We start from the raw sequence: 16,841 nt of genomic DNA, 5'->3' as shown, positions 1-16,841 counted from the left end.
AGCGCTCTTAACCGCTGAGCCATGTCTCCAGCCCCACACTTTCTTAATCAAAACAAACAGTCTGAAAGAGAATTCATTTGTGGTGCTTTAAGTCAGCAGGTTTTGTGCATCGCACTAATAGACTCACACACCTGCCTCCTCCCCAGGCAGGTTCCTCGATGGAAGGCACATGTCACCTTTCCCCAAATGCCCTACCGTATGAAACATTTTTCTTCTGCCATGCCTAATCTTTTTCAGGCAAAGAGCCCGAGGCTCCGGGCATTGTGCCCGTGCTCAAGGTCCCACAGCCATGAAATAGCGGAGAGGGGAACCTGGATGAACCTACCCAGGCTTAATTCCTACAGAGCCTTAGGTCCTCCTTGTCAGGCTAAAGCCCCTCCCTGTGCTAGCACAGTGCCCACTCCCCAAGCAACTACGGGAAATTCTACAATCCTACTAATGCGGCTTGGTGTCATAAGGAAGTGTGAGAAGCCAAGAGTCCCCACCAGCAGGTCCCCAAAGCTTCCTCATGGCCTTATGAGAAACAAATGTATAAAAACAGGTTGTACCACTGGAGATGGGCCACTGGAGGCCAGCATCCTAAGGCCTCTTAGCTAGCCAGCCCCTCCCAGACTCAGCACTCACCTCCACAATGCTCCGCAGGTCCTGCACATACATGCGCTCTGTTTCCACGATCTCTCTCACCACCCGGCCCAGATAGCTGAGCTTGTGGTAGGCAGGACTTGTTCCTGCACGGCCGTTGAATGGGGAGAGAGGTCCCTTCATGTTCAGCCAGCCGCTGGAGTTGTTGTTGCTGTTGGGAACATGCCGGTCCCAAGGGGAGCCTGTCCCATTCTGGGCTGAAGCCTCCGAGCCAGTGGGCTCCTCCATGGCACTGTGGCTGTCACGAGAGGAGCCGGATGAAGAAGTGGTGGACATTAGGCTCGGTGGCCGCTCCTGGCTGCCATCTTGGTGGAGGGCAGTGGAGACGGGCATCCTGGCATCGCTGCCTGGGGCTGTCACCTCGGGGAGATTCTGGAGCAAAACAGACAGATGGAGGGTCAAGCTCTAGTACCTGCAGAATCAGAAAGCAGAAGGGAGATTGCCAGAGACAGGGAGGGGGCGGAATGGGAAGTCACTATGAGTGGGTCCAAAGTTCACTGTGTAAGATGAAAACGGTTTCAGAATGGATCGTCATGTATGTGGTAATGACACAAAAGTACTCGATGTCACTGAACTACATTCACAAATGGTTAAGACGATCAATTTTCACTTTTGCAAGTCTTACCACAATTTTAAAAACAAGGCCACGGAGATGCCCAGCAGGTAAAGGCTCTTGCCACCACGCCTGCGAACCTGAGCTGTGTCTCTGAGACCCACATGGTAAAAAGAGAGAACTGAGTCCTGCAAGCTGTCCTCTGACTTTCCCATGTGTGCCAAAGCATGTGCAGCCACCTCCGGGATAAATAAGTGTAATAAATTAAAAACAAACACACAAAATTAAACTCCAGGGAAGACCGTTCCCTCAGACTATGAACACTGTCTGATAAGGTTGCTCAAGGTAGTAGAGAGGCTACCTAAGCTAACATAATAGTCTAGGATGCCTTCTGAAGAACTCAAAACCCAGGTCTAAGGGCTGCCACTATAGCTCAGCCGGTAAAGCGCTTGCCTGGCACGCACAAGGCTGTAACCAGGCATGGTGCCACGTACCTGTGATCCCAGCACTTGGGAAGTAGAGGCAAGACCATCAGAAGGTCAAGGCTATCCTCAGCCATACAGTGAGTTCCAGGCTAGCCTGGGCCTCATGAGACACTATCAAAAAACTATTATTTTTTTAAAAAGGAAGAAAACTAGACAAGTCAGCCACTTAGGCAAAGTGCTCAGCCTCTTGGGTTTTACCCGTAAAATAGAGCGTACCCCAGAGCTATGTCCTCAAAGGTAGTGCAACCCCACTGCCTGCCTCTGAGCACAGTACATGGCAGAGTGAATATTCCACAAACCATCAGTACATGATGATAATGGTGGTTATCACAATGTGTAGCCTACGTGCCTGCCCCTCTGGGCCCATGCTAAGCATCTCTGCACAGGGTAGGCCAAAGGTTGGTTCTTTTTAAAAAAAAAAAATGTATTTATGTGTTTATGTTTGTGTGTATATGTGTACGTATGTATATACCATATATACACATATGTAGTATATGTACATATATGGTTCTCTCCTCCTGCCATTAATTTTAAGTCATTACCGGGCTAGACACCTCTACCCACTGAGCCGGCTCACCAACCCAGGCTCCTAATTTATTTATTTATTTATTTATTTATTTATTTTGGTTTTTCGAGACAGGGTTTCTCCGTATAGCCCTGGCTGTCCTGGAACTCACTTTGTAGACCAGGCTGGCCTCAAACTTAGAAATCCGCTTGCCTCTCTCTGCCTCCCCAAGTACTGGGATTAAAGGCGTGTGCCACCACGTCCGGCTCCTAATTTCCTACAACCAGCAAGTAATACTCTCAGAAGGACTGAAAATCTCAGGGCACCCAGTGTCTCCGCCTGTACCTGAAACTTTCTCTCTACTCAGAGGGAAGGGCGAAGATGACGAAAACTGAGCCAGCATTCCTCCTTGCCCCGCTCCCAGGTACCTGCTGTAGGCAGGCCCTTGACTCAGCCAGGGCGGCAGGAAATTCCCCTGCGCTGAGCCACAGCTGAGTCTCCTCTTAGCACAGCCGGGCAGAACGGCTCAGCAGGCAGGAAGCTGCACCCAGGTGAGACAAACACAGCCACAGGTGGACTTTAGTCCCTGAGCAGATGGCACTACTGCTCACAGCCCAGAGAGAGAGAGAGAACACCTCACGTCTACCCATGGGACCAAAGCTGCCAGAATGTTCTCTCAGTTGTTTTCCCTGGAGAAGGGGGGGGGGGGGCGCATGGGGGGAGGGGGGAGGGGGGAGAGGAAGAACTTTAGGCACTTTTCTCACCTCTACTCTCCCAAGTGTTCGTAACTCCAACCTGAGATGCAGAAGCTACCAGACCAGGTAGCTTTTCTCTTTCATAATATAATTGTAATATAAATACCTGGTATTCAGGTTATTTGATGTGCAACCCCTGTGAAAGGGTCAATTCATCAATAGGCCTGGCGCACAGGCAAGCTATACCAGAGACCCATCTATAAACAGTTGTCACTTCCATCCATTTTCCTGTGTCTCTCTCTACTCTCACCTACAAACCAGGGTCTTCGGACTCCGATTTTTGCAAACGTTGCCTCTCTACCTGGCATTCACTCTCCGTACCTACTCCATGTTGCATTCAACCTTCCAGTCTCAGGCTAGAAGTTCTCTCTCGAGCATGCTCTCTGGGATCAGAAGCAGTGACCCTGGAGGCCTCTGCTGTGTACTGATTGCCTCCGGTCTCCTCTTCTACTCTCACACGACGTGGAACTGAGATTAGCTTGAGATTCTCTGCCCTGGGCTACCAGTTACATGATCAGGGGTCATTAGGACTGTCTGGTGACTCGTAATGGTTAACACATTGCTGGGTTTTAACTAGATTTTTCCCCCTTCTTTTTGTGATAGGGTCTTCAATGTTTAAGGCTGGCCTCCAACTAGCTCCCAAAGATGACCCTGAACTTCTGATCCTTCTACCCACACCTCCTGGTTCCTGGGATTACAGGCACATGCCACCCCGCCTAATTTATGGAGTGCTGGGGCTCATCCCCAGGGTTTCCTAAATGCTCGGCAAGGATTTTACCAAGGGAGCCACATCCCCAGAGTGTTGCTTTATTAAGCTAAAAGCTAAGCATGCTCAGACCCACTTGTGGTCCAACAATAACTCAAACCATTAGAAGGGTCAGTACTTGGTCACTGTGTCTCAGCTAAGGGATTATACAGAGCCCTGTGAGATACTCTAGCTAAGCCTATCACGTGACAGGTGAGAGCCCAGTGGCAACTCTGGTGTTGGTGCTAGTGTATGCTTCTGCCTAGAGCACAGGAGCTCATCTTAGGGGGAACACTCCGGAGAAGTCTGCTCTGCTGCTCTCTGCTCTGTTGCTCCCTCCAGCCCTCCCCGCCTCCAAGAGCCTTTATGTTAGCTAGCTCACTACAGAGCCAGGGGCTCAAATGCTACATTGCCCTTGATCTCCACCCAGGTCAGACCCAGCTAGAAAACAACCAGGCAAAGAAATTTAGATGTTCTCTCACGAGCATCCTCTCTGGGACCAGAAGCAGCAACCCTGGAGTTCTCTTGAGACCTTTCTCAGATTAGCCCCTGGGTCAGGTCAGCTCCTGAGGGGAGGCTAAATGGAAAAGACCCAATTCCCAAATGAATTTCACAGCCAGCCAGGTCATTAGCCTTACAGAGAGTCACCACAGCCTGCCCCCACCCCTCTCTCTCTCTCTCTCTCTCTCTCTCTCTCACACACACACACACACACACACACAATCAGAGGGGTTAGTCTCTGAAAGGTACCTTCTGAGAATCACTCTTTAATTACATACAGCTTTCTGAATGCAAATCCAGCAGTCCTGTTGAAAGCAGGGAACCTACCTACCTGCATCCCCTGGAACCCAAACAAAACAGAACACACACTGGCTCAACGGTCTGAGGGCTGCAGGGTGGTCTCACCTATCCCTGGCAATGCCTTGCAGTGGATGCTATTGTGAGTGTCCTTGTCCAGATGTACTGAGTATGGAACTGTGCCACACTTGGGACTCCATGACCCACACTCTCACAGCCGCTACCACACTAAAGGACCTCATACCAGCAAAGCATTAGTCACGGTCCCTTGGGTGCCACTGCTTTGAATTAGGATAAGCTACAAGGACACACGTTAACTTGAAAGCCTGAGACCTACATGACCATCCAAAGGACTGAGAAGGCTACTTCTGGAGCTGTCCCATGTGGCCAGTCTCTGAAGACTTACCCTAGCACTGGAACAAAATAGACAGTACAGACTCTGGGATCATGGGCCATAGGGGAAGCAGTGAGCAGAGGATCCCCAGGGTCCGATGACACACACAGACTTGCAGTGATCTGGGGTCTTACCTGTGATCACAAGGGCCTCCCTCCTGGAGAAAGAGGCCAGAAGGAAGGATCCAAAGAGCCCGAGTGGCCGTGAACATGCAGGAGCAAGACTCAAGAGTGACCAGTTAGGCTAGCCACAGGGTGCTGACGGAAGACATATCCTACTCAAGAGGCTGCCCTGAGTCACTGCCAGGTGGACAGTGTAGACCCCTAAGCCAAATCCTCCCCAAATTCTCCCTAGGGCAGAGCGACCTGTCCTTTCTTCTGATGAACAGCACCCACTGTCAAAGATTCACCCTAAACCAGAACCAGAATCTGGTCCCTCAAACTTTAATTTGTTTGCTTGTTTGTTTTGTTGTTGTTTTGTTTTTCGTTTGTTTGGTTTGGTTTTTCGAGACAGGGTTTCTCTGTATAGCCCTGGCTGTCCTGGAACTCACTCTGTAGACCAGGCTGGCCTCGAACTCAGAAATCCACCCGCCTCTGCCTCCCGAGTGCTGGGATTAAAGGCGTGCGCCAACCACCCGGCTGGTTTTTTTGTTTTTTTGAGACAGTGTTTCCCTGTTTAGCCCTGGCTATCCTGGAACTTGCTCTGTAGACCAGAGCTGGCCTTGAACTCTGAAATTTCCCCCTCTCTCTGCCTCCTCTGCTTCTCAAGTGCTGGGATTAAAGGCGTGAGCCACCACTGCCAGGCTCAAACTTTTAAGTCTTTTAAGACAAGGTCCACTGGGGAAAGAGGAGAAGGAGAAGCAGCCACAGCAGTAGCCACGACTCAAGCCCACCTATCCCACCACAGTCAAGTCCCCAGCTATCTCCTGCAGAGATGGCGCTCATCTTTCAGCACTGGGCAACCAGCAAGTTATCAATCCATAAGCCAGCCTTCTGGAGAACTGAATCTCAAGTCCTACCCTACAAAACCCTCTTTGAGACATTCCCCCAAAGAATCCAAGGAAGAGAAACCCACCCATCCTTCCTTCTCTCCTTCTTTCCTTCCTTCCCCTCCCTCCTCACCTTCTATATCTAAATTGAAATATTATCTACTGCCTTCCTCCACCCACACCCATCTAAAGTGTATGGCTCCACCCACAAGGACCTTCCCTGAGTCTCCCCAGGCAGGGAGACAGGCAGGCTGCAACAGGCCCCTGGGATTCCTAGTAGTAGACTGGAGCCAAGCCTGCACCTTTCTCTTCCAACTATGTCTCAATAGCGTGCCCTCAATTTGACCCAAAAGGGGGATACCCCCAAATGCACAGAGGCTCTGTACTGTCCTCGGGCCTCTTGTCATTCAGACACTCTTCCCTTCACAAAAGATCCTCCCACAGAAGAACCCACTGGAGCCTTCTGGAACTTGTTGCTGATCCTGGGGAGACCCCCGAGAATTGTCTACACTTCCTCTAACTGTCCCTTCTCAGGAGAAGGCAGGAGAGTTAGAGGAATTGTAGACTTGGCGAACCCCAAGTCTAGCAGAAGGGGAGGTTGGAGACTACCAGTAAAAATTCGGGTTCCAATCAATCTTCCACCTACTACCCTTCACCCTACCCAGGAAGCCCCACGTGCCACACCTACCTCAGCAGCACCAAGAAAAGGAGTGAGGGGTGGGGGTGGTGGGAGGGGATCCCATGGGTCCCTGTGGGGAAAGAATTCATCCAGCCCCTTCACCAGCAGCAGTCCTTCCTCAGAGACATTCCAGCCTCCATCCACTGGCCTTCTTGGCCTCCCAGCCCAACCTCTGGAGATCAGAGCAGCCAAAGGACCTTTGACCTTCCCCAGAGCAATCCCTGACTCTACTTTCAGAACCTCCCTAGAGAGGGTAGCAGAAGGAAACATTAGAGAACAGCTACAACTTTTCCACTGAAACAGGTGGAGGAGCAATGTGAACTTCTTTAGAGATCTCAAGCGAGATCCACAAACCACTGGGCTGTGCTCTCGCCACAAGTCGGCACACCCCCACCCCACACACAGATCATACTTACTTCCTAAGTGTTCCCAGAAGCCCCACTCTTGCCAATGTGTTCTTAAAGCTACACATTCCCTTCTGAGGTTCTGGGGGATGGGGGGAGGCCTCTCCGGGGTTGTGGCTGTCACTATCCCCAATGTGTGTCACAGGCCCATTCCACGCCTCCTAGAGATTCAAGGGCCCTGCGCCCCGAGACGATCCCTGGGGAGTGCTTGTGTTCAATGTGAGCAATGTGTTCTGGAGAGGTTGTGTGAACAGTGTGACCGGGGTTTCAGGGCCACCCAAGCCCAGCCCAGCTGGCTGGGACTCATTTTCTCTGAAGAATCCATTTTCCCACCACCCAGGAACAGCAGGAGCCCTTGGCTGGCTGGAAGACAGCAAGACCACAGCTGCCTAGAGGATAGGACACCTGAACCCCAGAGGAAGACCAGGCCTACGGACTAACGTCCAAAACACTCAGCTTGCCCTTCGAGGAGAAGGGAAGCCCCTGGCACCTTGCTTCAGTGGGAGGACACAACCCTACTTCCTACTGTTCCTTCCTCTCACAAGGGAGGCCTAGCTTCATCATGCTTGCTCTCACACTTGAAAGCCCCCCATCCCCTCCCCCTCCCTCTACACTAGCCCAATCGCCACTTTCAGAATCTACTCTGCTTCAGCCATTCATAAACCCTCCCGATGTATATATATATATATATATATATATATATACTCTATTGCTAGCCAAATAGGTCCCCCACCACCACCAAAGACATTCACATCCCAATCCCGATCAAATAAAGCGGTGGTTCTCAGTCTTCCTAACGGTGCGCTCCTTTAAACAGGTCCTCGTGGTGTGGTAGCCCCCAACCATAAAATTATTTTCATTGTTACCTCATAACTATAATTTTGCTACTGTTATGAATAGTGCATATCTGATATGCAGGATATCTAACGTGTGACCCAGGAAACAGTTGTTTGACCCAGAAAGGGTCGTGACCCACATGTTGAAAACCACGGAAATAAAAGAGTATTGAGAAGTGGAAATTATCTTGGATTATCTGAGTCAGCCCAAGATATCATAAAAGACACCAAGCAGAAGCCTGAGTCAGAAGTCTACAGGATGAGGAAGGCGAGTCGGATTGGGAGATGTTACCTTTGACCACAGAGGAAGATCACAAAGTCAAAGGGTACACAGCAGCCTCTGAAAGCTATAAAGAGAAAGAAAAGGGAACACATAGCCCCATGAGACCAGAATAAAGTTACACACACACACCTTGAAGACTGGGGGACGAGGGAAGTGAAGAGCTAGCTCAGTGGTTAAGAGCATTTGCGGAACCAGGTTCAGTTCCCAGCATCCTTGTGGAGACCTCATACATATATTCAGGCAAAACACTTATACACATAAAGACACACTGGTTCATGAGGTGGATATAAGTAAATGTTTCTTCGGACCTAAGTCTGTAGAAACCCAACAGGCTGGGTCTGAACAGGGCAAGGCACCCTTAGGTGCTCAATAAACACCCACAGGAAGACCTACAGTTCTAGAACACCTCTCACGACCTCCCATAGGCAGGAGAAGGCTAAACAGTTGTTGAGATCATGACCTAAGCTAGTTCCTCCTACAAGTACTCACATTAGTCACTGCCAGAGAGTCTCATGAGCCCAGACGTCCCCAGCATCGGTGACTGATCATTCACCCCAGCAATCTCGTCATACTTGGCCCCACAGAGGCAGCCCTGCCATGCCACAGACTCAGTGATCAGTCATAAAAGACTGGAGGAGAGGGCAAGCAGCCAAGTCTAGACATGGGACTGCTGCGATAAGGTCTCCCTATACGTATTCCAAAGAAAGCAGCCTAGCAAGAAGTTTCACATGGACAGAGGAGGGGGACTACTGCTCACAGCTGGGCTAAGTCTATCTGGCTTCTGGCAAATCTTGTCACCAAGCAGAGAAAGACACAGAGTACCAGAAGAGGAAGCAGCCAAGACCTTGGAAGCAATAAAGGTTCCTGAAGGCTGTGCTGGGGGAACTGCAAACCTACGGAAGGGGCCTTTCCTCTATAGATTTAAAATATCTTTTTTTGTTGTTGTTTTGGTATTGATTTTATGTGTACGGGTGCTTTGCTTCATATATATCTGTGCCTCACTTGTGTACCTGGTGCCCACAGAGTCCAGAAGATGGCATTGGATCGTCTGGAACTAGGGTTACAGATGGCTGGGAACTGCCATGTGGGTGCTGGGAACTGAAGCCAAGTCAGTGCTTTTAACTTCTGAGCTCTCTCTTTAGCCCCTCATCTCTTGGTTTAAAGGGGTGGGGGTGGGGGGCGGTGAAGGGTGCTGGGGATATAGCTAAGTGGTATTTACCCTAGGTCCTGGGTTCAATCTCTAGTACTTAAACAAACACACACAGCCGGGCAGCGGTGGCAGCGCACGCCTTTAATCCCAGCACTTGGGAGGCGGATTTTTAAGTTCGAGGCCAGCCTGGTCTACAAAGTGAGTTCCAGGACAGCCAGGGCTACACAGAGAAACCCTGTCTTGAAAAAACAAAAACAAACAAACAAACAAAAAAAGAAAAACATACACACAGAGACACACTTTCTCTCATTCACAACCACTACTACTTACTAGCAAAGTTCAAGGTCAAGGCTGGAAGCCCCAGCCCTGAAAACTCCCCATGTTATTAGCCTCACCCCCATTTGGAGAGCTCCTTGCTTTGAGGCCTATCGGGAGCTAGCTGCAAAAGGAGAAAAGGAACCACAGCTATAGCATTTGTTACTGAAAGCACTTCAGAGGCAGGGGAGAAACACAGAGGGAATCTATTGGGGCCAGCAGAGCTCTCAGCAAAGAAGAGACAACGTGGGCATGCAATAGAAGTTAAGATGCACTACTTCACACCACAGGCTTGGAAGCAGGTAGATCTTCACTTTCCCACAACGGTACTATATGTGGCCTTAAGCTTCAAGCTCTCCATCGGATAAGTGGTCACAATAACCCTGTCTGCCTCCAAGACTGGAGGGTGCCAGTAACCTGAGCATCAACATACAGAAAGACGACCAAGAGCCAGAGAAGAGAATCCTTGCTCCACAAGCACCCGGGAATATTCTTCTCACTTAGACCTAAGTTTGTACCCACCCATATCTCATACCATAACTCAGCAGAAAAAGGCTTTGCCACCGAGCCAGAGGACAATGGGTCTCATCCCTGGAACTAACGAGATGAAGAAGAAAACCAGCTTCCTCAAGCAAGCTGTCCTCTGACCATCTCATGATGTAGCATTCACACACCCACACAAAACACACACACACACACATACATGCACAGATGCACACACGTGCACACACATGCATACAATAAATAATAATAATGGCTCAAGTCAAACGTGGTGGACCAGCAGTGTCCTAGCCCTTCCCACTAAACCAGTGTGTATCCATCTTCTAGGGTCCCGACACAGTTCAGACCAAGGTCTCCCTCTCACAATCTCATAAGGGCAGCTCAACTGAAACTCACACCAGAGAAGCCCAGGTCAGTCAGAGCCCCCACCAAGAGCGCGTGACAGGACACATTCCTCAGCTTTCCATAGGGCAAAATGGCAGAGGCAGCAGAACTGTGGGGAGCCACAAGCCCAAGGGAAAAGACAGTCAAAGCCCTGTGGGAGCGAAAGCACAAATAAGTGAGCAACACACTCCATCCTTCACACTGGTCCTTGGGTTTTGGAGAACAGCTTCAGACTGTCATAGCAGCAAGGAGGGACCCTGTGCTCGTAAATCACAGGGCGTATCAAACAGGAAAAAAGGCAGAAGAATACAAGAGACCAGGACTGTAGCCTGCTGTAGTGGTTTTGATGAGAATGCCCCCCACCCACTCACCCCATAGGCTCAGATAAACTGAATGCTTGATTCCCAATTAGTGGATTTGCTTAGAAAGGATTAAGAGGTGTGGCCTTATTGGAAGAGGTCTGTCACTGGGGGTGGGCTGGGAGTTCAAAACTCACACCAGGCCCAGCCTTCCTCTCCCTCCTCTCCCCCCTCCATCTCTCTATCCTTCCCTCTCTGCCTCCAACTTATTAATCAGACATAAGCTCTCAGCTACTGCTACAGCCAGCCCCATGCCCACCCCTGCTTGCTTACTGCCAAGCTCCCCACCATAAGGTCCTAGACTCACCCTCTGAAGACATAAGCAAGCCCCCAAACTCACAGCTTCCCACCACTGCCTTGGCTATGGTGCCTCTTCCCAGCAGAACAGTGGCTAAGAGGGGCTATCTCTGCTTCCTGGACTCGCCTCCATGCCTAAGCTCACTTGGAGATAACACTAGCTGCCATCCCTAAGCTTGGAGCTTGGGAATTCACTCACTCAAGCGTTTATTCAGTGCCTACTTTTTGCACAAAGACACTGTGGCAGCCATGTGGGAGCCACAACAATGAATCACACACAGGCCGGACTCACAAGAGCTTCTTCTATGAGGAGAAACAAGTGTAGCAATCACACAGCGGGGTTAAGGGGTAGCACGGGCTGGGGGATGTGGCCGGGGGAGGGGGAGGGCTTGCTAGCATGTTTCAGGTCTGGCGTTCAAGACCTTATCCTGTGAAAACAGGACTCAAACATCCAGAGAGTGAGTCATGAGATGCCCGAGAGCTCCGGAAGGCCTCCAGCTTAGTTATGTGCCGCTTCTGAGCCTGATGCTAAGCCCTGGGGACACTAGAATTGGTGACACACAGTCTCTGTTTTTGAGGAACTTGAACTCTAGAAGGAAAAGGGCTTGTAGGCAGATTATCTATGTAACAATGCCCTGAGTACGGGCACTTAAGTCAATAATGAATTAACAAAAGAGGCTAACAGAAGAGCAAGTATGCCCGGGACCTGCAAGCTTTGTAAAAGGAGGTGATATTTTGATTGAGTCACTAATGAGGAGAAAGCCAGGCTAAGAAGAGATCCAAAGGGGGTCAGCAAAGCTGGATTCCCTTTAAAGGGACAGCATCCAGACCAGCTGGAGCAGCAAGGCCTGGGAAGCAGGGCCTGGGAGCACCTGATATGCTTTGTGAGAAAGGACAACCAGGGCAGGTCTGGAGGATCAAGCAACAGAGACAGGTGGAAACAGGCCCCAGGTGATGAGATGGGAGAATATGCCCTCAAAAGGCACCACTTGAGAAATCAGACTGCAGCTCAGGTGCCCACGGGGCCAAGAGGTGTTTGAAAGGAAGGTAGAGACCCAGGACCTGCAGACATTCCACAGCTGATATCTAGGGCGTGAGGTGGGGCTTCGGGGGAAGCACCCCAGAGATCACTCGACAGAAAGGAGTAAGATCTACCCCGAGATCTTCACTCGCAGAGGGAAGATGGGAGACCCAAAAATCAAGGTGACTCGAAGCAATGTGTAAATTAGGTGTTTCAGAAAAGCAGGAAGAGCTGGGATGTTGCCCAGTTGCTAAAGTGCTTGCCTGAAGGAAAGATTGAGTTTGATACCTAGTACTACGTAAAACCAGAGGTGGAAACAAAAGACTGGAGGTTCAAAACTATTCTTAGCTACATAGGGAGTGTGTGTCCAGTTTGGGCTGTATGTGACCTTTCTAGAATGGGGTAGAGGTAGGGTTGAAAGGGACTGTAAGAGCTATCACCCAAACAGCTTAATGCAATTCCTCCTGACCTGAGGCTATTATCCAACAGGGACCACTGAGGTTCCAGTCTTAGCTGGAGGGGAGTCTCCCTCTAGGAATAGGGACTTATAGCTCTCATCTGGGCGGGGGAAGGGTCCATATGAATCTTAACATCAAAGGGACACCCCCTACCCCATCTTTTACCTTTCTTTCCCACACTTGTCAGAGTGGGGGGTGAGGCTGCCAGCACGGTATCTCCTCATTCTTGGCTCCTTCCTAATTCTAAGCATGAGCCTCCAGGTACAGAAACAAACGTACAAGAGAAGCTCCCTCCTGGACTGATGTAGTTAAAACACCAACTTCCTCCTCCGTGGCTTCTCCACAATCCACCCCTACTTCTGCCGGGGCTTCCACCAGGACCATATGATCCTAGCCCAGAAGCTAGGGGAGTGGCTTTTCCAAGGCAGACCTTAGGGATTTGCACACAAGTGTTAAATCCTCACAGTCAGGCAGATCTTCAAATCCAGCGCCTCACCCTGCTGTGCCTGCCGCAGCTCTGAAAGCCACTCCACCCACAACACCTGCTCCCATCCCCCAGTCCCTCACACCCTGGCTAAGAGGCCTCAGCCAGACAGGCCTAAAGGAAACTCATCCAACCAGTTTCCAGCAGAGAGGAAACTTCTCCCTCAGCGAGGAGCACACAAAGACCAGAATTTCGACAGTTCCCTCACCTGTTACCAAACCCCAGAGGCTACAGAGTACACAGGGCACGGCAGCTCCGGTGGCAGTCCACTCCATGAAGAGGGAGGCCTTGACACACAAGAGAAAGAAGTAGTGAAGTCCGAGCAAGGATCTGCCCCCGGCTCCCTGCACCTGCCTCCTAGAGCTACACAGATGGTAGGTGCTGGCTCCACCCGGCCTGACACCCATTAGGGTATCCAGGACCCACTTGTTACCTCCCCTGCCAATGGTGCCACTTGATTTCATCTAGAACAACCACTACCACCACCCGCTATGGATTCTGGGAAAAGGACACTGTTTTCCCATTATGCATGTATGTATGCGGGGTATGGGGACACAGGACCTTCTCTAGCCACCCATCCGTGAATGTTGAGAGAAGACCTCTGAAGTCCCCAAGCAAAGCACTCCAAAAGCCACAGGGCTGTCTGCCAGTCACATGGCCAAACCTACTGGAAGCATCCAGGCAAGGTAAATAGAAGTCACTTTTCTACAATGAACCAGGTGTGGTCCTCCATTTCTGAACCTCCAGGGGAGACTGGAAAGCCCTGTGCCACAAGCCTGTGGCTGCTCACGTTCCCCAGAGGTTGCCAGGCGAGGTTTAGAGTCCCAGAGTTCACAGAGTCCCAGCTGCACCCCACTCAGCCACCCTTGGCCGGGTCTCAGAGGCTACCTACCGCTTTCCTCAAAAGGGCTCCCATCCCAACACAGAGAACAGTCCTGGGAAGGTGGCCAGAGACTGGGGAGCGGCATTCTCTCCGGAGTTCGGCAGCCCAGCAGTTAACAGGCTCGGGCTGGGCAAGCAACGAACTGCCACCAACAACCTCGGGAATTAAAGCGCCCGCTGCCTCCTGCTGAAACCTCTTCAATAAACGTCCTATTCAGAACCAGTTCTGCGTGTGGGTCATACTTGCTGCATTTCTCTCATTCCTGATTGCTGGGGGGCCTTAACCATGAAAACGTATCTTCCCGGCAAAACTTAGCAGGCTCCCAATGGGGGGAGGACCCAGGCCCCAGCCCCAGCCCCAGGAGGTAAGCACCTTGCAGAAGAAGACCACAGATATCTCCAGAGATTAAGCACATGGGGTACTAAGTGCAGGAAGTCAAACACTGAAGACTCAAACAAAGCCAGATCAGTCAACAACACAACAATACTCCATTTGTGGGGCACCTCCCCCACTCAGGCCCTCAAAGCCTGAGGCTATTAACCCTTCGGTCCTCGAGGCTGCAAGTTGGAAGGTGGGACACAGGTGGACAGCAGAATTATCCCTGCTTTTCTGGTCAGGAACACTGAGGCACAAGCTGTTCCCAGATAGCAAACTAAAATTGCAGGCCACATTTTACGAGGGTGTCCCAGGCACCGCTGTGACACATTCGCTATGTAATTTCACAACACCCCCCCACACTCCCACCCCTGACTCCGACTGGAGGCCATGCGGCTAGGGAGGTGGAAGGCAGGGTTTGCTGGAATCCAGGATTCCAGAGCAAGCCATTCACAAGAAACAGCACGCCTCCCCCTCCTCACACACAGGACCCAAGAGACTAGATGGAGCCAGAGAGGAATCCACAGTCCCTCATGGAATACCTCCTTTTTTTGTTGCTCTTTTTAAAAGTTAACATTTTGCCGGGGAAAAGTTCCCACACAGTGTGACAACCTCAGAAAGAGGCCCAAACGGAGTCATCTGGGAACCTATAACTCACCCATAGATGCGTCCAGTAAGAAACCACTTGTGAGACCAGCAGAAGAGGCAAACACACAGCGGTGTTCTTCTGCCCACACACTCCAGGGAAGTGGGGTAGTAGTCTGCACACAGCACTCAGTGAGGCACAAGAATCTCGTACTGCTTCTGAGAGTGTCCCGACAATGTACCCCACTTACAAACTCGGACAGCAAGTCCAAGACGTTTGTGCCCTTAGTGTCCTCCAGGTCCTGTCAGTTGTGCTGACAGCTGTGTGAGGACTTGCCAGAAGAAGGCTGATGTAAATGAGTGTGTAGGTGATGTGAACACAGATGGTACATTGTGGGTGACTGTGTTTGAGGAAAGAGGTGTCCTCCTGGCAGAGACACTGGTGTAGGCTTGGGAATGGGGGGTTGAGGTGCAGCTGACCTGTCCACTGCCTGGCTGTAGCTGATACCACAGAACCAAAGCTGGCCTAACTTCCCAGGAGTTTACTGCTCGCCTGGCACATGTGAGACCCCAGGAGCCAGTCCCTGTCCCCATCGCCCCCCCTCCCCATGCTCACTACCCAGGAAAGGCAGAGGCTTCACTCATGTTTGATCTCAGTATAAATTATAGGCTAAATGCTGGGGACACAGCGACCAGCAGCATGAATACAAGACTGTGCTTCTTCTTACTGAACTTAGGTGACAGCAGGGAAGACAGCCACACCAGTAAATAAACAGTATACTGCAGGATGGCACTAAGTGCCATGCAGAAGAAGAAAAGAGGAAAAATGGTGTGGTGGGGAAGGGAGAGTTGTTAGGTAGAAGAGAGCAGGATGAGGTGTCCAGATGACATACACAGTAAAAAGCAGCCAAACAGGCAAGCTGCTCCTCTACCCCACCTCAACCATCCACTTCCACTCACGGCAAGCCCAAACCTACCCATCGCAAGGAAGCACAGATTTGCACAATGGCTTGCTTTGAAGCCCCAGAGACTTGCTTTGAAGCCTGTCTCTCTACATCCCACGAAGAGAAAAAGCTCAATGCAAAACTTGCAAGAGGCTAGCAAGATGGCTCACGTATTTTTCTCCCAAACCTGTTGACCTGGGACCCACATAGTTCCAGAAGAACCAACTCCTGGTGGTAATCTTCAGACCTCCACATGCAGGCCACAGCATAGGCATACCCACCCCCCAAGACAGACAGACAGACAGACAGACAGACACACACACACACACACATACTAAATCTTTAAAAAATAATGAGACCCGTTCCTATACAATAATAATAACAATGAAAAATCTAAAAACGTAATTAAGAAGACAACCCGGAGTAATGAGATGGCTCAGCAGGTAAATCACTTGCTGCAGTACCCACTGAGCATCTGAGTTCAGTCCTCTGCACTCTACAGTGGAAGGAGTGAACTGCAGGTTGTCCTCTGACCTCAGACACCCCAATCCATCCATCCATCCATCCACACATACATAGCTTTTTCACATTTCTTAATGTATTACTTTATTGTACAGTGTTGTATCTACATGTCTGCACACCAGAAGAGGGCATTGGATTCCACAGGATTACAGTCATAAAGAATGTGAGCGACCATGTAGGTGTGGGAATTTAACTCAGGACCTCTGGAAGAGCAGCCAGAGAGCTCTTAACTCCTAAACCAACTTTCCAGCCCCATAAATATTTTTTTTTAAGGCAAGCAAGAAAGGCTAGGTATAGATGAATTTCTGTGAGTTCAGTGCCATCCTGATCCACACAGTAAGTTCCAGGACAGCCAGAGCTATGTGGAGAGACCCTGTTTCAAAAATAAATAAATAATAAAAATATAAAAGAAAAAAGCCACAAGAAACTAAAATACTGTTGAAAGAAATTAAGGATCGTCAAACAAGCAGATAGTCATTCGTGGTCTATCCATACT

The 16,841-nt window shown here is 50.3% G+C and overlaps 1 protein-coding gene across 13 annotated transcripts in view; it reads right to left on the bottom strand.

The window, feature by feature from the left end:
* Positions 1-16,841, bottom strand: part of Plekhg3 (pleckstrin homology and RhoGEF domain containing G3) — a 44,676-nt gene that overhangs the window by 17,319 nt on the left and 10,516 nt on the right. For 5 of the 13 annotated variants that reach the window (XM_085830482.1, XM_085830484.1, XM_085830485.1 and 2 more), the window contains exons 1-2: positions 13,929-14,265; positions 625-1,014 (exon numbers count right to left, since the gene is read on the bottom strand). In XM_085830482.1, coding sequence (XP_085686608.1) covers positions 625-1,014; positions 13,929-13,952 — 414 coding nt within the window. In that variant the 5' untranslated portion in view covers positions 13,953-14,265. Of the gene's footprint in view, positions 1-624; positions 1,015-13,244; positions 13,891-13,928; positions 14,270-16,841 lie in introns of those variants that run through there. The other 8 variants (XM_029484838.2, XM_029484837.2, XM_029484839.2 and 5 more) reach the window with 6 other exon arrangements.

The sequence above is a fragment of the Mus caroli genome, unplaced genomic scaffold (assembly GCF_978045245.1).
Source record: "Mus caroli unplaced genomic scaffold, Mus_caroli_1 scaffold_14, whole genome shotgun sequence".
Taxonomy (NCBI): Eukaryota; Metazoa; Chordata; class Mammalia; order Rodentia; family Muridae; genus Mus; species Mus caroli.
This window is presented reverse-complemented; position numbering and strand designations above follow the sequence as displayed.